General features: G+C 40.5%; 1 protein-coding gene across 4 annotated transcripts in view; it reads right to left on the bottom strand.

The window, feature by feature from the left end:
• Nucleotides 1-521: 521 nt before the first annotated feature.
• Nucleotides 522-22,806, bottom strand: part of wdpcp (WD repeat containing planar cell polarity effector) — a 56,668-nt gene continuing 34,383 nt past the window's right edge. For all 4 annotated transcript variants that reach the window (XM_077495578.1, XM_077495579.1, XM_077495580.1 and 1 more), the window contains 7 exons: nucleotides 19,073-19,261; nucleotides 18,697-18,820; nucleotides 17,182-17,245; nucleotides 9,302-9,434; nucleotides 6,080-6,182; nucleotides 2,568-2,599; nucleotides 522-1,820 (listed from right to left, as the gene is read on the bottom strand). In XM_077495578.1, the coding sequence (XP_077351704.1) occupies nucleotides 2,584-2,599; nucleotides 6,080-6,182; nucleotides 9,302-9,434; nucleotides 17,182-17,245; nucleotides 18,697-18,820; nucleotides 19,073-19,261 (629 nt within the window). In that variant the 3' untranslated portion in view covers nucleotides 522-1,820; nucleotides 2,568-2,583. The remainder of the gene's footprint in view (nucleotides 1,821-2,567; nucleotides 2,600-6,079; nucleotides 6,183-9,301; nucleotides 9,435-17,181; nucleotides 17,246-18,696; nucleotides 18,821-19,072; nucleotides 19,262-22,806) is intronic.

Here is a 22,806-nt window from a genome sequence, read left to right as displayed (position 1 = left end):
TCCGTTTTGCAGCAATTAGCATTAGAATATAGCCAAGTTTCATACATTTTCACAAATCTATTTAGAATTGTAATTGAGCTTTTTTTCGATCTCCTTTGCTCTGCTGCCACCTGCTGACCATTTGTGTAATAACTACCATTTCTGCAACTGTTCTTTGCAGTTGAGAGGCTGCAGCAAAGCCTTCTGGATGCTCTAGCATTTTAAAAACAACAACAACAAAAACGTATAAATACGTCTTTGTGACACTCAAAACATAAAAAAAAAAAAAAAAAAAACACATTTACAAGTTATTGGGAGCAAATGAGTTAATTACCGAAACGTAGATGCTAGTTTCATTAGCCTTTCTATGGAATTTTGGATAGTGTGTTAGCATTAGGCTAGTTGACTTTTTGTATGAACTGCTAACTATCTGCCAATATGCTGTTTGTTGTGAAGTTGCCTGGCACTATAGTTAACACCTTTACTCAAATTTTTGCTTGCAATTCAAGACATAAAAAATACAATAAAATAAATAATAATCCTCACCCTGACAGTTTTATTTCTACAAAAACTCTTAACTGTCTGGTCACTCTTACACTGAGGTACCACTGCACTTTTAAAAATACATTTGCTCCCTTTGACTGCTATTAAAGTGGGCGGGGACTCTTCCTTTTTGGAGTGTCAGAAAGTCTGCTGCTGCGTGTGGTGGCCTCCGCAGTGAGAAGCTGAGGCTGTTAAGCAATTTTTGCAGCTGTCAGGTCAAACAATCAGAACACGACGCCGCGTGAAGGCAGCGTGACAGGCCAAACACGGCGTGCACTGGATGCGTACATAAGAGAAGTATTAGTATCAGTCACCAAAATGGAATTCCTTTCACGCTGTGGATTGACTCGGCGGAAAACGCACCACGATTTGTCCCTTTTTTTTTGCCACGAAACAAACAACAAAAAAATGAAAAGCATCCTCGCTGATCTTCTGTCCATTTCCAACCACGGCTCCTTGTATATGTTTTTTTGGGGGGGATGTAAATCCTCTTAGAATGCAAAGTAAATAGATTAGGATACAGTGAGGGATTAGGCGCTGTCAGATTAGGCAGGCGAGCGCGCCGCGTCGACAGCTCTGACACCGGCATGGCGGATGCTCAGGAAAGGTGCCACGCTTTAACGTCGCCGCTCGGCTCCTGTTCATGAATAAAACTGCCGGCCTTAATCTCTCACACGCACACATTTGTGCACACAACTTCAGCAACATTCAATTCAGTGAGGGAAATATATGAAATCATATGATGATTTCAAGGTGTTCCTCCGAAAGGGGACATATTATGGAAAATTTACTTTTTTGTCTTCTATACAAATAATACACTTCAGTTTCAGGTTGAACCTAACTACACTACAATCTTTTAAACTTTTCAACTAAATTTGACCTTTGACCTTTTAAATGACAACTGTTCAATGCTTCAGTACTTTTTGCACAACTTGCTGTCCTCAGGTATGTGCCTTTCTGTATCTCTGTTGCAACCTGCTGATGACACTTTATATTAATCTTCATACAGAATATCTGCCTATTTCTCAAAGTTTCAGTCCCACATTTTTAAAACAGTGGGCCTAATTAACATAATAAATACAATTTTAGACCAGTTACTTGGATGTGTTTGACGCGGAACACCATCATTGAGTTGACCTGTTTAGGCATCGTCAGCGGTCCGCCGAAGCTTCAACCGGTCCTGATGCTGCAGATGCGACATCAGTGTGGCTTCCAAGAAGTGTTTTGAAATCCAACTTCATCGATAAAAATGATTGTGACGATTACACCAGTCGGCGCACGCCAGGGTAGTCGGCTTCCTGAGGGACAACAAACAAAAAACATGATCATATAAAGATAGCTAAATCTATCCTATATACTGCATATCTATTGTAAATAATAATACAAATTAAAACCCTTAGGCATTATTGTGACCGGTTTTCGGCTTTTTGATGGTTCTGACCAAGTCATTTCAAAATAAGATACTGCCCAGGGTAATAAAACATTTGTCAAAGAATATGAGTGGGTTCCAAGTTGAAAATCTATGAATCTATGGGGACTATTGCTAATTAAATGCTGATTAAATACTAATGTATAGTGAAGGGCGAAACTTTGACAAATGGCATTCCGAAAAGAAAAATAAATAAATAAATTTATATATATTATATATATCAGATAGAGAGGGGTTATATTTACATACATACATTTGATAATATAAAACTAATAAATAGATCAAATGCATTGATAACTTAATTTGTGAAAAAAAGTTTCAGATTAATTGCTATTAAAAAAAATAAATGTGAAAAAATAATCAATAGAATTACATTTATTTAATGAGTCAAAAAATGAAATTAAATAAAAATTAATTAAAATAAATTTATTTTTTGAGTATCAGTAAATGTTCACAAATAAGCCCCCCCCCCCCAAAAAACAAAAAACAAAACAGCGAATAGGATTGGATCCCCAAAAAAAAGATACATTTGAGAATTTAGACATTTGATAATGAAATGATAAACAAACAAACAACTACAAAAATAATAAAAATTGAAATGACAAAACCAACTCACATTTTGGCCACCTTGTTCATCTTCCTTGCTTCCTGCAGAAGAAGAAATGGAACAGACGTTTTAAGCATAATCATAAACTTACATACACACACATATGTGTGAACAGGCCTGGCGTACTAATTGAACATGCCACCCGGGCTGGTGTTTAAGTTGTTGTCACTCATGGTGATCTCTTTGCCTGCAAGCATTGTGCGTTAATAAGCTTGAGATTGACATTAAAACCCTTATGCAGACGTTTAAAACAATGTGACGCAAATCGTTTCCATTAGCCTACAGTCTGGATTATCCAACGGCAGCGTGACAATTCCCCATCAGTCCGCAAATTGGAATCATTTGATATGTTGAAGCGGTGCTGAAAAAAAAGCTTAAGTCGTGTAGCAAGGTAAAACCACTTCATGTCTTCAAAGCAGTTAATTTTACTTTGATTTAACATCAGAATCAGTCATAATTTAATGGCTAATTTAACCACACAATTTTGAAAATACATTCAACCCGTATGAGTCATTAACCAAGATGTGGTCATTTGGTTCATTAAAGAAAAAAATAATGGTAATCGGTCTTCTGCTTTAGTGTGTTGTTGCCTGTCCTTTTTCATAACAATGTGGAGCAAGTCGCAATAACATTTTGAATGATGGCGCTGTGAATGTGAAAGAGGTAATTTGTTCCTTAAAACAAAGTAACAGTGTTACTTGCCTTAAATAGAAAATGGCAACGGTTCATTAAAACAAAATAACAGCAATCAGCTTTCCTCGACATTGTTTTTTTTTTAAGTCATCAGGTTCAACAAAACAAAGTAACAGCGACCAGGATTCTTCTTCTGAGTTTTATGAGTCAATGCTCATCTCCAATACCAATTTAATAATGAGGTGTGCTCAAAAGCATAAGCAAGCATTGCAAACGTGATATACTTGGTTCATTAAAACAAAAATAAATGTTCAGGGTTTTTTTTTCTTCTGCTGTATATCGTACAGTATGTCATCATTGGTCTCCTATGCGAAGTGAATGAAGGAGGTGTGGTCTGTAGCGTAAACACGTTAATGAATTATAGCCCTGGAAACAAATGGAGATATATGGTTCATTAACATAAAGTAATGGTGACTGTGTTTCCTTTTCAGCACATTGTGGGTCATCGTAGCTGAAAGTGGAACCAAGTATTTTGGAAGAAGTTACATTTGAGAGTGGAGATACTTGGTTCAATTAAACAAAGTAATAATTACAAATGGGATACACATTTTAAGACAACAACAAAAAACATTTGACATTAACTTTTTATGTTAGCGTTTACATTTTGGTGTAAGACTACTGCTGTAAGGTACATGTCAGATGACACGACAACAACATTCCATAAAGTGCGGCTGTGGCTTGCACGCAACTCATATTTATTCTTATTTATATTCCTGCGACTCTTTCACCTGCAAAGGTTAAGCTGCAGCCTGAGATAAGGTGTGCGCGCGAGACACAACACTCAGATAGTGTGTGACAGGCAGACAAACACACACACACGCATGCCTACACACAAGCTGGTTTCGGTATCCTGGCGGCTGAGTTTGTCCCTTACTGGTTTGTCTGTTAGCGCTGAACCCAAAAAAACAAAACAATCCAAGTTCATATATGATCTCAAAACAATACAACAACATTGTGGACCATTGTTTATTCTATGTGGTCTATGGACTGTAGCATATTGGGCTGTGGGGTATCGACTGGTTTTTGGTCGATGACAATGGATGAATGGTCTACAAAATGTGGCCTATGGACTTATGGTCATTTGCTATGGTCTGCGGAAGAAGGTCTATTGGTCCTTGGACCGGTATTTGGTACCGGGCCGCATATATAGTGGATTATGACCTATTGACTATTGTCTGTAGAATATGGATTATGGTCTGTGATGAAATAGCTTACAAACTTAGGTCAACTGTCTGTTCTCTATAGCTAATGAAATGTGGAGTAATGGCCTTTGGTTGATTGGCTATGGTTAAATATAGGAATTATGTACTGGTTCTAATTGATGATTCAAGTGAGAAATAGATGTTAAGTTGACGCCGCTAACAAAAACAAGCTGCTCCGCGAATGTAGCCGCGAGAGACAGAGGCCGGCGGCCATCAAAGAAACGTTGGGCCGCATCCCAGAATCCCGCTCATTCTCACGCCGCACGGATGTGGATTTTTGGATTTGGGGGGGGGTGCTTTGGGGAGGGGGAGCCGAGAGCCCCCCGGAATCCCATTGTGCTCGCACATGGAGCCAAATGCACTAAAAGCTAAGCTGTCGCTTGTTTCGCAGGAGAAAACAAAGAAATTTCATCTGAGAAAAGATTACAATGGCGGAATGCTACAACGGGAGGGGGTTGATATATCACATTTTGTTTGTTTTTTAAAGGCGAAGGCTTTTTGAACGTCTCTCTGTGCGATGAGCTTTTCCTGGCCGCAGTCAGCAGGCGAAGACTCGGGGCAGAGTGTTGCCAACATGCTTCCTTAAAGAGTCTTAATATAAAAAAGCTTAGCACCGAGCATCTCTGCCGCTCCGGACCTAAATTGGCCGATAGGAAGGGATTTTGGACGGGCTTAGAGAAGGCCGGGTGGACGGAGTCATCAGTCACAGCGCTGCGAAAAAGCCTCAGGAGGACGCAAAGAACACAAATCCCGTATAAACACTCCAGTATGATAGTTGTCCCCCTTTCACAATACAGCCGCGGATGCTTATATTTGTGTGTTTAGTCACACTTTTCATTCACACCGCGTTGTATTAAACCATCACTGGGGTTTCGTCAGGCGTTCCAAATGGTGGCGTCTTGAAAGCACTGTGGGCTGCGCCAGTATGTAAGAGCCAGAACCGATACGGCTTTGACATTTCAAATGTCACCAGAGAGACGACGACGTTTGCTTTCATACGCATCATAATGCACACAATGATGAAGCGCAAAATATAACCCACAATAACAAAAAAAAAAAAAACACACAGCCTGGGAGGAGGCTCCATGTCATTTTGCGCAAACAAAAAGAGGGAGATTATTATGTGCAATACGACATAAGAACACAAACTTCTGACATGTTCACTATAATACAATGTAAAACAATTAATACAATGTAGGTCAATAGGCCTGGGATGGAAACAGAAGTTGATGGCCTCCAGATTGTCTGTGGACTATAAATTATGTTTTCTGGACTAAAATCAGTGGATTAAGGCCTCTGGTTTAAGGTCTGGTGTCAATGAACTTGTACTGGGCTACGATATATAGACTATGGTCATTGGAATATGATCCACTGAATATGGCCTACATAGTTTGGTCCATTGTATTGCATTGGCTATGGTCTATGGAAAGTAGTTAGAATTCTAAATTCGGGTCTATGATAATATGGACTACAAACTATGGAATGTGGCCTACAGACTATTGACTGTGGACTACATATGTGTCTGGTGCGGAATAGAAAGTGCAGTGCTCCCAAAGTATTTGCATGCATGGAAACAAGTTATTATATGCAACTTTGTGTTATATAATGGACAGATGTGAAACTCACAGTGTTGTTTTGGGAGTGCTTGAGTGCGACGGTCTGCTTGTACTTAATGGGCCTTTGATGTCCAGGCTGTAAGCAGTTACACGGCGCCGCTCTCCTACAGCATCTACAAATATTAAAATGTGAGTATAATATACAAGTACAGTTCCATGATGTACCCTCTTGATTCCAGTTTTTTTAATTTTTTTTTTTTTATAAGCTTTAGGCCACACCCCTTAAAAGCATACATACAACACACAAATACAACAGTACATCCAGTGATTCTATTTTAAAACCAGTTATTTAATGACATTATTTTATTATGATTTGAGTTATGATTTGTGCTACTTTTCTTTTTCTTAAGAAAATAAAGGTGAGTATGCTTGGTCACGGAACAAAATTATAATCAGAAGTCAAGGTATCACTGTTAAAATTGGTTTGCTGATCTGGACATTTAATTACAATAAATATGCAAACAAATCTGGTATAAGGAAGGGGGTAAATATTTTTTTCACATTATATGCATACTATTTTACCCCTTACTAAACTTTCAGAAGCGTGAACACATGCTATATAATAAAGATGACTTGACTCTTAAGTTCCTCCTCATTCATCTACAGACCGTTAACATCATGTTGAAAACTATTGCCATTAAATTACAGAATTTAGCATGACTTTAACATGCTTGTGTATATACCATTGAATTGTCATCATTTCTCACGATAATTTATGTTTTCCGGATGGCAGAAAAGGTGATTTTTTTTTATTTATTTATTTTTTTGATGTTTTGAGGATTTCACACCGTGACAACAACACAGCAGATCCCTTCTCAAAAGAGTGGCAGAGGTTGAGCAAAACAGCAAGTGTGAATGCGAAACTAACAGCTGTTCTTTGGGGGTGACACGCTGGAGCTAACAGGCTTTTCGACAGAGGAGACGTGGATCTCCAGATAAAGCTCTTCTTGTCCCGACGCCAGCGCGAAGGCCCGGCGGCCGCGTGGCAACTTCACACGCAGGAGCTGCGTCAAAGCCACTTGGCTCGCGCTCTTGGCAAAAAAAAATAAAAAAGCGACCCAGAAGAAAAAGTGATAGCGTGAAAGAGAGAAAGCTTCGCCTCCCACTTCTGGTGACGCTCACAATGGCGTATCTGTGCCCATCGCTACACTTGTCAGCCAGCAGCCTTTTCTGAAAGGACCGTCGCTAAGCTGCACTGTGATTCTTCCATTGTGCGTTTTGAGAGCGCGATTTACAAAAGGACGCGCATGAATGCAAGAAGACGCGCGCAAAAAACATCCTTCGGATCCAACGCGTAGCCTCGGCGTGCCGCAAAGATGTTAAAAGCACTTAAAGAAGACTTGAGATTCAGATGGAATTCTGAATTGTTCCTGCAGGTTCCTGGAAGTCAAATAATTTAATTTGTGGGGGTAACGCCAGAGTCTTGTCGGATTCTATGAAAAGGTAAACGCAAGATAACCTTTGAGCTTTCAAATCCTTCACAGGATAAGTTTATTCAATCAGACAATGATATATGGACTATGTTTTTAGACTAGGCATATTACCCATGGACTTCCATACACTAGTATCCATGGAATAAACTATGGACTATGGTTTGTGTACTAATGGTCACTGGTCCATTGCCTGTAGTACATGGCATATGGAATATGGTGTATGAACTATAGTTTACGGATTACGGTTTAACGTTTTAGGGAAAATGGTCTAATGGTGTTTGGGTTATGGTATATGAACTATTGTCAGACATCCATGGTACATGCACTTCGTATTTTGGTCTTTGGTCAATAATTAATGGACTTTCGGACTACTGCTACTGATGATCTGTGGACTATGATCTGTGAACAATGATCTACGGATGACAAGGGTCTAAGGACTGGACCATAGGCCATACACAACAACCCATAGAGAATATACCATAATCTATCCACTGTAGTCCATGAACTGCTGCTCATGGGCCAAAGACCATCCAGCATAGACCATTAGTCTGCGCACATATTCCATAAGCTGTTATCTATTGAACAAAAGGTTGGACAGACACTCTAGTCTTGTCCTTAATGTCCATATGTCTCAATACATTTGGCCATGGAAGCTCAACAAACATTTGCCAACTTTTCTTGCTTCTTCTCACTGGTTTTTGGGTCCAAGGCTAGGCCGAGCTGCAGGTGATGCAGACAAATCATTGAGGAGGCAATTATGCAGCTTACAAAGAAGGCCACGAGGGCGCCTGTTGCGCATCTCATTAGGAACTGAAGAGAAACACTGGTTTTCATTGGTCGAGAGGCACGAGGCTGCAGGCGTACGACCTTACGCCGCCGAGTTAAACAGCCCACGGCGACGCACTTTTTTCCTCTGAAGGACGCATCGGAGATGCTCGTCGAGTTTACGTGTGGAATGAGAACATCGGAGGGAGAGGAATGGCGTGCGTGCAATCTGGAATACGCCTTGAACCTAAGATACAGTATCAAAATAAATCTGCCAGAAATTAGCCAAGGCTGGACATAAAAAAACAAAAAAAACAAAAACAAAAAACATACGCAAGCTCACAGGGGGAAATTCCACACTTATCACAAACATCTGTAATATTAGGAAAAAAAATTGTGTCTTAGAGTAATGACATCTAAATACAACTTTAAATTGAATCAGAGTCAAACGAGCGCAGATAGAAGTTGTATGAATAACCCTCAGTGCAGAGTCCCACCAGTGCTCATCAAAAAACAAACCAAATTCACGTTCCCATGCTTCATTTGTAGACCTAAACACGGACCCTTTAAAAGATTGATTAGAATCAGAAATTTTGGAAATTAAAGCTTCTCGTGTCGTGATGGATCGTGTTGTAAAAGTTCACCCCACGGTTGTTCAGGTGGAAGTTGAAGGAAGTTAGGAAACAAAATTAAATCACATTATTTTTTTTGACAAAATTTGTAATGACTTTTCATACACAACAAAAAATAATTTTACCTTACCTTAAGGTGTTCCTTAGACAATATAGTAGAAATGTAAGTTTAGTATTGAAGGCATTAGTGACATTTTTTGATGTTGTAAAATTTTACCCACAGACATCTTATGTGACTTAATATCAAGTATCATTTTCAATTGTCTAACATGAGAGTGAAACCCTGAGGACATTATCATCCTCTTTAGACGTCAGAGAGGCCTTTGAGCGTGTGTGACTTATTTTAAGATCCATCCATCTATAAATTCTCTCTCTGTATATTGAAAAAAAAAGGCACGTCACCTTCACCGTCTTTCTGGTTAATCACAGTGATTATTTCCTGGCCGTTGCGTGCTTCTGCCACTTGGTGGGCCTTCCTCTTGGCCACCTCCGCCAGCACCAGCTCGCCCTTATCGCCCGCCACGTAATGGAGGTCCTTTGAAGGTACAGCGAGAGAGAAAGATGCGTTAATCTAAAATGAATCTGGGCCAGGGTGACAATACTTCTCTTTTTGGGGAGGAGGCATGGCAAAGGGGGTGTAAGGAGGAGGAAACAGATGAAATGGGGAAAAAAAGGAGATGTTTGAAGGCCAACATCACAAGCATGGATGAAATGTCGCTTTTCCTGAGGAAAACTTTGAAATCGGCCTGCTTGTGTGGTTTTGAACTGTGGTGGGATGTTATCTGTCACATGTAGAAATGGGAGAGGAGTTTCACACAGAAACATATATTAGCACAGCAGCCTGTATAAAAAAAAAAGAAAAGAAAAAAAAAAACGGAAAAAAAACAAACTGTGGTCCTCTTTGAGCCCCAAACAGTCATGAAGTGCTAAACCATGTTTAAACCACCACATCACACTCATATTTGCCTTTGAGGAGCTCAAAACAAGAACACAAGATCATTTCAAATCATCTTCCCCTTATTGAAATGAATGGAAATTATATTTTTAATACGTTGCAGTCTCACCCCCCCAAAGAACAACAAAAATGTTGTAATGCGATTTAAAAAAAAAAAAATTTTTTTTAAATACAGACACTAAGAAATAACGATTAATAACTTAATAGAAGATAAATAGTTTTGGTCACATTTTTGCTTCAATTGAATAGACATCATGCTGACCTTCTGGTGTGTTTGCCATAGTAACCTGGCTATATAGTACATGGAAATAGGAGACGTCACAACTCGTAACTAGCAGTAATAGTTGTTTTTCACAGAGGATAAAGAACATATGCCTGTGAGCATTGTTATATCATCTGTCTACATTTTGCTCCACCGTTTCTATTAAAATATGCCTCTCTTAAAAGGGTTATAACACCACAACTTCATTGCTACCATATATTGCTCGCATCTCAAGTTTCAGCTTGGCAGAACGACGGCTGATTTATTTGAACCATTATCTAGCTAGTTTTTCATTTTTCTATATTAATGTTACACTGGCTTACAATCCTATTAAAATACTTTTTTGAGGGAAAAAAAAAATGCCTTTAATTTTGGAGCGCCAAGCATTTTTTTTTAAGGTGAAACTTGGTTTAAAAGGTTTGTGAATCGCTGTCATAGAGTCATGAATAAGGAAAAAAAAACAAACCCGTTATGGAACTTCCCAACAAAATGGAAGACAATCAAAACCCCGCCAAAGTGACGTGGTGTGAGAGTGAATCACATCCGGGCCCCCACAGAGGGGCTCCTGGGCCGGGTGCAGGGCCCCGGGGCCCATCAAAGGCTGCGGCATGTTGAGGAGAGCCTTTCCGCATCAGCGACATCACACGACCGCGCCGTGGCGACTCGGGGCTCACCGCGGATAACCCTCAGCTGCTCAAGGCAGCGCCCAGCTGGGCCTGCACTCTGCCCTAATACCCCCATATTGGAGGGCTGGCTTTTGTACCCCCACAGGGGCGAGAAGACGAGGAGGACGAGGAGGAGGAGGAGGGCTGCCGCTTGCCACAAGAGATGAGGCGCAAAGGGGAACGAAGGCCGGAAAGGGTGAGGCGGGGGCGAGCGGACGGCAATGGGAGAAAATGGAAGCGTATGAATGGGAACAGATTGGGTAATTATAGTGCAGCGTCTGCCCTCTGTGGCAGCCAGTTCGGGAGGAAATGTGAAAATGGACGACAACAAAATGGCCTCAATGGAAGCTCAAAGGAGCCGAGGTGGCGCAGAGCACGAGGGTGTCGCCCCTCAATTAGACGTGAACCAGCATCACTAATTGATAATAGACAGAGGAACTAATTCGGTGAATAATGATGTCACAAGACAGTTAACCTGTATTTGACCTAGAATATGCAAAACTCAACTGATAAACTGAAATCTTTCATTAACCTGGTGGCATACAAATCCACATCTTCAAACTAATTGTTACAGCAGTCTTTTTGGGTTGGAGTCAATGTCGCACATATTTAAGTTCAATCTTGGTTTTATCAGACCATAACACATCTTTCCACATGAATTCGGGAGACAAAGTGTTTTTTTTTTTTTTTGCCCATAGCCCAGACGTTGAGAACAAGGTAGATTGCTGTAACAGCCAGCACTTGCCAGAAATTCCTTCAGCAACTTCAACGTTACCTCCTTGGTACCCTCCCTGATCAGTTTTTGTGTTTTCCGTTTTCTCAATTTTTTATCAATTTGGAGAGACGTAAAGTTCTTTCTTGATAACGTCACCGTTTTTTTCGACACTTTGTTATGGTGACAATGTCAATAAAAAGTACCAATGTGCTTGCTAAAAAATCTGTTTTTCGTTCATCCAAAAGTCGAATTGAAGCAACTAGTGTCTTCTTGTTTGTAGAATTTGTTGTCCGAAAAATTTAAATGACTTAGGCAATTATATTATAAGGTTAATGACTTTTTTTTATTAGTAGTTTTAGGCGGGATAACGCTAACACAATCAATATATTGTCACCATGCATTATCCATGCGCCAATACCAAATATTGAAATTTACCGTATGCTCTAATATGAATCTTTAATCTCCCCCTTTGCAAAACATATTTTAATAGTAGAATTAGGCGAGAAATCATAGCAATGTGTGTGTGCGCGCGTGTGGGTGCGCAGCAGGGAAGAGATATTGCATGACATACCCAACAGGACAATATGAACATTTGAACGCGGGGCACTTTATTCCAGCTTAGCGCTTCATAAAGCCGTCTGGATGGTGGAGAGAGTGAGAGAAAGGGAAGAAAACAATGAACACATGCGAAAAGAGGAACAGAGAGAGAGGGAGAGAGAGAAAAAGAGAGAGAGGGGAGAAGAGCGTATCAAGGCGACTAAGCGGGGATAACAGTAATACTGCGCATAAAACCATCAGATATTACACCTCTTATTTCCCGCCGTTCAAACGCAACACTAATCTTATTTATACAAGAGCTTTAGGGGTTGCGCCGCGCCAGCTAACAGCGCCGCTGATAAAGAGGCCCGTGTTTTAGCGGGCCCGTTTTTCAGCAAAGGGAGGGGTGGCGGGGGGTTTGGAGGCTAAGAGCCCAATATTGACTGATATTTGGGTGACGTCCAAATAAATGACGGATTAGGTTAACTGGCGCACATTAACGGGCCGCGCGTCGCTGTCAAACGGGATCAAAAATGACGATTGGTTCCTTTTATGGGATTTAAGCCGCACTTTTGCCGCGGACCGCTATCGCTTTTATTACCTCCGCCAAGGAGGTCATCATGGTGGGTCACGATATGAATAAAGGTGCAGACAGTTTTATTTATTTTCAGGACCGTGTGGTCAATATTTTGATATTATACTTGAACTTGACGACTAAATGCATTCATAATTTTGCAAATTGGTCATATCATGCATGTGGTGATAATATTGTACAAAATGAACAATAGAAAGATCGATAATTTGATATTTTTCTAAATTATAACAGTGATGATGAAACTGCATATTTTTGAATAAATTCCCAACACCCTACCAAAAATGTGTGCAATAGGGAGGAAAAAAAAAAAAAAGTATTGAATTGTTACCCGTTTGCTAATCCCAATATAAATGTACTGTACTGTCGCGGTCATGGGGGTTTAACACATTCACTCAACTACTGCATGGATTTACAAATATTAAACTGAGCATTGCAACTCTTAAAATGAGTTCTGTTTTAGGGGGGAATAAATATGCTAAATTAAAATGTTTCACGATGGACTTTTCTTTTATCTTTAGCTGACAAGTAGCTCTGGACTCTCAACAAACGCTTAAGCATGCAAATGATAAAATACACTTACACTAATTAACGCGGGCTTAATCCCTGGACATGCGCGCGCGCACACACACACACACATACATGCACACACCTGTTAGCCTTGTGTTTGACTAGCACTTGTATCAGATAGGCGTTAAGGACTTTCATAAAAGCTAATTAGTCATCCGAGAGACAACAGAGAGCTTAATGGCGAGAACGCGTGATACTTCCCCATCATCCAGCCATCCCCGGCGTCAAGATTGGGGCGTCGGATAACTGCTAAAGACGTCTTACTGCGCGCGCAAAAAAAAAAAAAAAAAAAAACTGCTCCGGGTGGGGATTGGGGAGGGGTGTCAAATGAGCTGGCATCAGATTGTGCTATCATGCAGTTTTTGATTTAATTAACAAGCGGGTACCACGCACTAACGAGCTGCGAAGAGAGCAAGGGGGAAAATTTTTTAGAGGAATTAGCTAATTGCTTATTTTATCATTATCAAAGGCTAATTAGGCGCCAAAAGAACAGTGGCAACCATGATCCCCAGCAAAAACGACTGTTGCTCGTACACGCACAACACAGTGTTTTAGAATAAAATTCAACTATAGTCATAACATTCATATTCATCTGTGGCTAGAAAGCAAAGCATGGAGAGTCTCTGTACCAAAAATGTATACAGGTATAATCAATGAATGAGGTGATAGATCATTGCAAACCGCCACTCAAACTATTCTCTATTATTTTCACCTGTTTCCTCTCATTTTGGTAATTTACTTCTTCCTTGACAATCGTGCCATGTTTTTGCGGTTCACTAAAAAATAATACAGTATAGTATGTTGCAGTGGTCGATCGGTAGGCATAGTGTGCTCAATCACTCGTGTACAGCGAAGAGACGGCAGTTGTAATTTTTTTTATTTATGTTATTAGCTAATTTAACATTTTGTGCTACAATTAGCAAAGCTATGGGGATATGTTGGCGTGTGCTTCATTTTTTTTTTTTTTTTTTTTTTTTTTAAAACAAATCACATGTGACATGAATAAATGTACTGCTTATTTTGTTTTTTTTTCCCATTGTGTGAAGTTATCAAAACAGGTATTGTATATAATTGCGGGTAGCAAATTAGCTGGCATAAAATTGTGCTCTCACACCATTTTTGATTTCATTAAGTGTGTATCAAGTATTAATGAGTCGGGAAAAGTAGAGGAGAAAAATAATTCAGGAATGACCTTGCTTATATTTTATCATTATTAAAGTCATTATCAAAAGCTAGTGAAGGCAATTATAACCCTCCAAATATTACAAATACCTCAGTTTAAATAAAAAAAGGAAAAAAAAAAAAAAAAAAAAAAAAAAAAAAGACCTTTACTTGTACCGCATCACGGCCTCTATCCAAACACCCCCAACACACTCGTGACCCCACCTCGTCCGCCCTCCCCTTCAATTTGGGCCGACACTAAAGTGTTTCACTTGAACAAAAGCTTTCTTCTTTTGGAGAGAAGCGCTATTGTTAGTGGTTAACAATAGTGCCTGGGGAGGCGGTGGCGACGGGGCAGGTCGGGGGGTGAGTATCATGCTGGGTCATCTGCGTTGGAGTGTGTGTGCATTTTAGCCAGTCGACCATGCGTTATTGAGTTGTGCGGGCAAGTTAGAAGTCGGAAAGTTTGGTGAGGACGGGGTGATTTTGCTGGGGGAGGTTACCCTCATTAACCCCCCCCCCCCCCCCCCCCCTCCATCAAACAGCCCAGCCTGGCCCAGCGGCGTCGGCCAAGCGGCAGGTTAAAGCAACATAACAGCCTAATTAGAGCGAAGGGTGAAATGTCACTGTTGACTTTTGCTGCTCGCTTGATCACCGAGGCAAAAAAAACAAAAAAAACAAAAAAAAACCAATGCAAACGGCTAAAATGTACGGAAGCGTATTGCATTCACTTGAAAAAAAAAAAAACTAAACAAACAAACCTGTTTTTTCTGACAATTTTTTTGGGGGAGCTTTGTTTTTTTGAGTATTTTTTTTTCTGTTTTTCTGAATATTTTTTTCTGTTTTACTGTATATTTTTTTCTATCATAAAAAAATATTCTGAAAAACAGAAAAAAAATACTCTGATAAACAGGGGGAAAAAAATTTATTTAGAAAAAAACAGAAAAAAATAAAATAAATTCCCAAAAACAGAACACCAACTCCTGTTTTTCCAGAGTATTTTTTTTTGGACCTCTGAACTCCAAATGGCTTGTTGCAGACCACTGACCTGTATATAAGACTGGATAGCTGATAGCCCATACACGCCAATGCAAGCCGTTGAAGTCTGATTTTTGGAATTTGTTTTATTTTTTTCTGTTTTTTTAATACATTTTTTCCCCCTTGTTTTTCGGAGCATTTTTTTCCCCTGTTTTTTGGAACATTTTTTATGACAGAGTAAAACAGAAAATAAAATATTCAGGAAAAAAAATGACTCAAAAAAACAAAGCTCCCCCAAAAAATTAATCAGAAAGACAGGGTTTTTTTTTTTTTTTTTGTTTGTTTTTTTTTCAAGTGAATGCAATACTCTTCCGAACATTTTAGCCGTTTGCATTGGGTTTTTTTTACTCTGAAAAACAGAAGTCGGTGCTCTGTTTTTCGGAATAATTTTTTTTTTCTGTTTATTGGAATATTTTTTTTTCTGTTTTTTGGAATAATGTTTTTCCCCTGTTTTTCGGAGTAATCCCCCCTACCCCCCGTTTTTCAGAGTATTCTTTTTTTCTGTTTTTCTGAATAATTTTTTTTTTTATAACACAGATAAAACAGAAAATATTTTTTTTTTTAAATACTCAAAAAAAAGAAGCTCCCCAAAAAATTTGTCAGAAAAACAGGATCTTTTTTCTCTCCAAGTGAATGCAACACACTTTCATAAAAATGCTAACCTCTTGAAGACCATTTCCAGAAAGATTTTAAATTAAAAATATCTTTGCCTCCTAAGACATTTCCCTACAATTCTGACTTTATTGTATTACTTTATATCAGTACCATCAACTACTCCCCTTTCTTTACTTCCGCAACACCCCCCTCCTCGTCACCCTTTCAAGGTCCACAGCCTTGGCTCCACCTTTTCACCACAACTCGGGCTGCGTATGGATGGATAAAAAAAAAAAAAAAAAAAGGAAAAAAAAAAAAGGAAAAAAAAAAAGGAAAAAAAAAAAAGAAAAAAAAAAAAAAAAAAAAAGGGGGCTCCGCCGCATGGAGGATCATTTCAGCGTGTAGTGGAAGAAAAGGGACAAGCCCAGAGCCGCTGAAAAGGCGTCCGTCACACCTGCTCCCCGACACTTGAATGGGTTACAAGTCAAATGCAAATGGCGAGCAACGAGGCGGCGAGGTTGAATAGAGTGCGGAAAGAAAGCGGGGGTCGCACAAAGCCAGCGGAGCCTCTTGAACTTCATGTGAAACTCAGGTGGCGGCGCACCTTTATTGTAGGCCATTTTGTGTTTGCCGCTTCACGAGTGAGAAGACGAGTGCGGCGGCAGAATGAGAGGGAACGCGGCCGAAAAGGCGTCATTAACTCTTGTTTATTGTGTCACCGATCTGGATTGAATCACTTTATGCGGGCAGCTGCTGCCATTCACAAGATTTTGTTGGTCATAATTAACGGATTTGTGAAAATAGTGGCGACTCAACTGCAGTGGGAGAGGTGTTTATTAGGCGGAAAGCCTTTATTTATTTATTTTTAAAGAATATTAAAATTTTATGTGAACGGAAGACTTTTTTTCATGACTGGGTCACGCCAGGATTAAGTTTGGGTCATGACCGTGAGGTCAAGTGTCTGTTTTGAACTGATGTAATCCGCATCTGGTTTCAACTGGTTTTAAGCTATGTGATATCATGAGCTATGTGATGTCAAGAATGTTTAATCTCTTTTTCTGGTCAACAGCCAATTAGATAATTTCATGTCAGTCCTGTTACCCACATGTCTAGCCACAGCCAATCCGATCAATTCACTGTCTATTTAAGCCAAACAGAGAAGTGTGTGGTAAAAATAAATGACTGTAGTTCACCATGAAAAGATCTTTTGCTTGCAAATCAACGGCGAGCAGGAAGGCCTTCTCCAAGCGTTCATGTCTGAAAAATGGTTGGAAAAAAAAAAAGACAAATATTAAATATCAGTCCAAAAAACAATATTTAGACACCATAGGACATTGAAAGGAGCTTTCGAAACATATAGAAAGCAGGCTACCAAAAAGCTAAACTTGCTTCGTGTTGTCAAGAGCCAACTATATGGAACAAACAAAACAAGGGAAGATATGCTTGGTGTGTGTGTGTGTGTGTCCTCCTTCATTTGATGTCGACGGAGAGAGAAAGAATGCAGGTGGGCGATAAGAGAGGAGAAGGGAGGGATGCCAACCAGGCAGAGGGGGAGGAGCGGGAGATGCCAGCGGCGGGCGTAAACAACAGCGTCCATTTCAGTCAAACGCACGCCGACAGATGCCAGCATGAAAGGACGGCGCAAACAGGTGCACAATGTTTGAAATGCGCATCAGCAGCAGGACGAGACAACTTGAAACGGCTCTGAAATGGGAGTCATTTTCTGACGGGCCGTTTCTGGACCGTACTTCTTGCAGCACTTTACAATCTTGCAGCCCTCAGTAGTGACGTTGTTACTTGAAAGATGACTTACAATCTTCTTCTATGTCATGACAGCACAAGCACAAGAGGAGTTCATGACTAACATTTATGTTTAATTAACTGTTAGCTTTTAAATATTAAAGAAATAATTGCAAACAAAGGGCGGCACGGTAGCTGACTGGTTAACACATGCGCCTCCCAGTTCCGAGGACTCGGGTTCAAGTCCAGGCTCCGGCCTTCCTGGGTGGAGTTTGCATGTTCTCCCCGTGCCCGCGTGGCTCTTCTCCGGGTACTCCGGTCTCCTCCCACATTCCAAAGACATGCATGGCAGGTTAATTGGGCGCTCCGAATTGCCCCTAGGTGTGCTTGTGCGTGTGGATGGTTGTTCGTCTCTGTGTGCCCTGCGATTGGCTGGCAACCAGTCCAGGGTGTCCCCCGCCTACTGCCCAAAGCCAGCTGAGATAGCACGCTCCAGCACACCCCTTGTGAGGAATAAGCGGTCAAGAAAATGGATGGATGGATGGATAAATGCAAACAACATGTATCTATCTCTTCATGTGAAGTATTAAAAAAAATAAAAAGTAACAACTTTGAAATATATGCGGGAAAATGGCAATGAAACATTTTTTTGCAGTGACAAAAATGGAAATGCAAGACACTTGTCACTTCTCCATATGTGCATTTTTTTAAATTATTTGAAAAATAAAAAGCTAATGAACAACATTAGGAATAAATGAAGAAAATAAAATACTTTGTGTTTCCGATTTAAAAAAAAAAAAAAAGACAATTAGAATTCCAAAAATGGGCCATTTTCCAAATATGACATTTTTGAGAAACTTGCTGAAAAACTGCAAAAAAAATAAAATAAAATAAATAAATAAATTAATATTTATATAATGTTCTTGTCTTTGCTGTATATTCCAATGCATGAACACGCTGTGTTGTACCTGACAAGATGGTGGAAGAAGCGTCTGGCATATTTGTGGACTTGCTCCTTGTAGTCTGCCATAACGTTTTTGGGAAGAGGCGTGGGCGGGGTGTAAAACGTCGCCAATGTGGCTTCTAGTTGCTCTGCATGCAGAAATAAACAATAAACAAACAATGTATGCCTTAAGTGACTCTTCCAGTACCTGCTGATGACCCTTTGTGCTCAATGGCAACTTCCCACTGAGAACATCTTGTCTAAATGTCACAGAGCATCATTCGCAGTTTGTAACAGAGACTGGAAGTGTCACAGGCATTATAGTCCAAATAGTCAGATTTCAAGACACCACTGTGTTGCATAAGGTATAAAAGTACATAAAAGTCAGCGTTAGAGCCCACCCTCAGTGCGGGCGTCCAGAGGCAGCCTCAGCAGGTGGTTGACGATGGCGCTCAGGCCTTGCCAGCACTGGTCGGCCGCGCTGCTCCAGTCCATGGCCTCCAGCACCCCCAAGGCCTCCTGCACCTGACTGGCACGTAGACGCTGCTGGAGGAGCTGCAACGGGCCCAGTTGGACCTCACTCAGGACTCCTGACCCACATTTGGATAAGCAATTATGCTATGCTATGTTGATGTGAATAGCCGCATGTTCAATCATCATAATAAGTTTAATAAAATTTACTAAAGGTTATTTGGAAGTATGTAAAAAATGAACAAGAAAGCATAAGTTAGGGTTTCAAACTAGTGCTATGACTTCTAGTCGAGTTTTGACACGAGGTTTAAGGGTTGAAGCAAGGGTCAAGGACTCAAATTAGAGTTTCAGGTTACGGTTAAACTCGGTTCATATTTTCAGGTGCAATATTTAGGCCTTGAATTAATTCAAGTTTCACCTGAAATTTCCAGATCTGGAGGCAACTACTAATAACTTTTAATCAGAGGTGTTTGGTTGTTTTTGTTGCTGTGTGCGAACAGATTAGAAGGCTACTGGATGATGAAACAATGAGCTCTGGTAACCTAGCCGCTAGCACAGTCTGTCTGCATGTGTACAAACACTAGATGAACGGCCAAGGCTGATTAGGATCCATTTTGACCTGATTCAATTTTTTTTTAGACAGGGTTTGAGTTGGGGGTGCCCACTTCACACTCATTCTTACTACATATGAGTTCAAATGAACCCGAGTTCTGATTGGATAAGCATTAAAATGTTCCTCTGCATTCATTTGAGTGTCAAATTAATGGAGGAAGGTGTCTGTGTGATTGTGTGTATGTGCCTGTGTGTGTGCGTGCCTCTGTGAGGGAGAGACGAGGCAATTAAAATGACAAGCTAGCAATTAACAAGCCCCAAATCCCCTACAGTGTGTGCTAATGTGTGTAAATACATCTGCTGCAGGGAGTGTATGCGTGCGTGTGCGTGCGTGAGTGAGTGTGCTTTAGCCAAGACAACGACGATGACACTAACTTGACGCCAAGGTTAGAGTTTCAAATTTCGGTTTCAAGCCTGGATTCGGGTTTCAAACAAAAGTTAAGGTTTCAACCATGTTTATGGTTTAAAATTAGGGTTAGGATTCAAAACAAGAATTAGGGTTTCACATTAGTGTTTCAAGGCGTGGTTAGTTGGGGTGTAACGACGATACGATATCATGATATGAAGGTCATGATACGATAATTATCACGATGTTGTGGGGAGGTCGGCGATACAAAAAAAAAAGAAAAGAAAAAAAAAAAGGTCACAATATCGTAAAACAAAAAAAAAAAAAAATTGTGCTTTTGTACATAATGCATATAAACAACCTACAATCGTGAATAACACGAAATAAATAAAGTCCATTATTATTATTATTATTATTATTATTATTAAGGCACTCACTTGCACATATCACAAGTATATTGCGTTCCCCTTCATCTGACCATTAGTGTGGATTTTAAACATAGAAAGGCCAAAACAAGCCTTGTGAAAATTTAACTGCATGGGAAAAACTAGCCACCAGAGGGTGCTAGAACAGCACAAATGGAAATCAACATGACTTAACAGATGTGCTACTTTTAATATTGCGACGTTGCGCCGCCGATATATTGTGGCAGTTTTAATATTGCAATATCACGATATTGCCGTTATTGTTACATCCCTAATGGGTAGGGTTTCAAACAAGGGTAGGGTTTCTTACTGACGGTGTTAAGGTTACAAACATGGGTAAGGATTTCAAATTTGGGTTTTAATCCTTAGTTTTAGGGTGTCAAGTTCGGTTTAGGATTTCAATTCAAGGTTTCAAAACCATGGTTACGGTTTCAAATTTAGGTATTAAGACTGGGTTAAGGTTTCAAACAAGGGTAGGGTTTCACCTAAGGACTTTTAGTCAGTAGCAGTCTTATATTTAAGGTTTTAAAGCAAGGTTCAAATTTGAGTTAGGGTTTCAGGCCATTTTTGCAGTCTCGAGTCAGGTTTCAATCCTGGGTTTGAGTGTTTCAAATTGGGGTTTCAAGACTGGATTAGGATTTCAAATCAAGGTCAGGGTATAACATTATGGACTCAAGTCTTTGTTGGCAAACTTGGACCATCCACCTCCTATTTACCAGTAACTTGAACCACTAACATTAGCTTGAGCCCCAATTTGAAACACGAATGGCTTCCAAACCTAACAGCAACCCTCGCCCTAATTTGTGTGTGCACAATTTGAAGTCCAAAAAGATGGTTAAGGAGAAATCTGAGCAAAACTGAAAGCTTTCACCCTCCTCGGTTCCAAGTGGTCCCAACAGCTCCACTGCATCCTCCAGTTAATTTGTGGGCGGACACCAAGGTGAGCGGGAGTCTTGCTCTCAGAGCTCATTCAATAATCGCCCCGGGTGGGCAAACGCACCCCCGCCCTCCTTCCCCTCCAGGTGCATTGTGGGGCGCAGTTTTCCGATAAATCGTTTGCGGTGGCTGCGCTCTCCCTCGGGGGCCTTGATAAAGTTTGCCAATCAAAATGTGTTCGCAACACACAGGCACTCAGAGTGTCACACGCACTCTTTAATTGTGACTTAGCGACAGAGCGTTGGAAAAGTGTGCGTGCGTGCGTGCGTTTGCATTCGTGTGTGTCGGTAGAAGATGGTGCGTTTGCATGCATGGAAAGGGGAGGGTGTCCTCTAACAATTGCGTCGCCTCCTCTGATCGTGTGCCAACGTTTTGATGAAGGAAGCGACTGCGCGTCTTTTTCTCCGTGATAATCCCCCCCACCGCCACCAGACACACAAACGCGCGCGCACGCACACAAAGTCATTTATTTGTTTGTGCGCACTTCTCTGTGTTGACTCCTTTGACAAGGCTCGCTACATGACAGAGTGAAGAAAGACTTGGCCCAGCTCCAAGTTGTGTATTTTTTTTCCTCCTCCATAAGAGGAAATAAGCTCACTGGCGCAAACCCCCCCTCACAAACACCCCACTAAACACACGAGCCACCTAGCCAGCCGCCCTCTGCCTGCACACAGAAATCTCATCTGGGCACACGTGTGGGCCAAAAGTGGGTCTGCACCAGCAGCAGTGATGGAAGAACAGCAAAGCAAATACTGGGAATGGGAATTAGGTGATGCATGTTGGTGTGCCAACTCGGGCTTGAAACCTCAACCCGGGTCTCAAACCCTCACATTCCTTTCTAACACTGAGTTTGAATACAATGTTTCAAAATGGAGTTTTGGTTTCACATTAGGGTTTAAGATTGTATTTAGTTCAGCAGTAGAATTGCCAATAATGCTTATTTAGAACAGAGTTAGGGTTTCAAATTGGGGTTACAAGTCTAGGTTAGGCTTTCAAACATGAGTTAGGGTTTAATTGGGGTTTTAAACCAGTATTGAGGTTTGTAGTTTGGTGTTCAAGCCTAGTTTAGGATTTCAATTTAAGCTTTCAAGTCAGGTTAGGGTTTCAAAGTATGGTTGCAAACCAGGGTTAGAGTTTCTATGATTATTATTATCCATCCATCCACCGTGCCGCCCTATCATCATCATCATCATTATTATTATTGCTATTAGGATTTCAAACATGGGTTAGGTTTTTAAACGAGTGAAAGATTATTGTATCAATTTAAGGTTTCAAGTGAAGGCAAGGTTTTTAAATTGGGGCCTCAAGTCAGGGTTAGGGTCTCCAAAACATGGTTCCAAGCCTG

Source organism: Festucalex cinctus, chromosome 14, assembly GCF_051991245.1.
Source record: "Festucalex cinctus isolate MCC-2025b chromosome 14, RoL_Fcin_1.0, whole genome shotgun sequence".
NCBI lineage: Eukaryota > Metazoa > Chordata > Actinopteri > Syngnathiformes > Syngnathidae > Festucalex > Festucalex cinctus.
The sequence above is the reverse complement of the archived record's forward strand: the minus strand, read 5'-3'. Positions and strand labels throughout refer to the sequence as shown.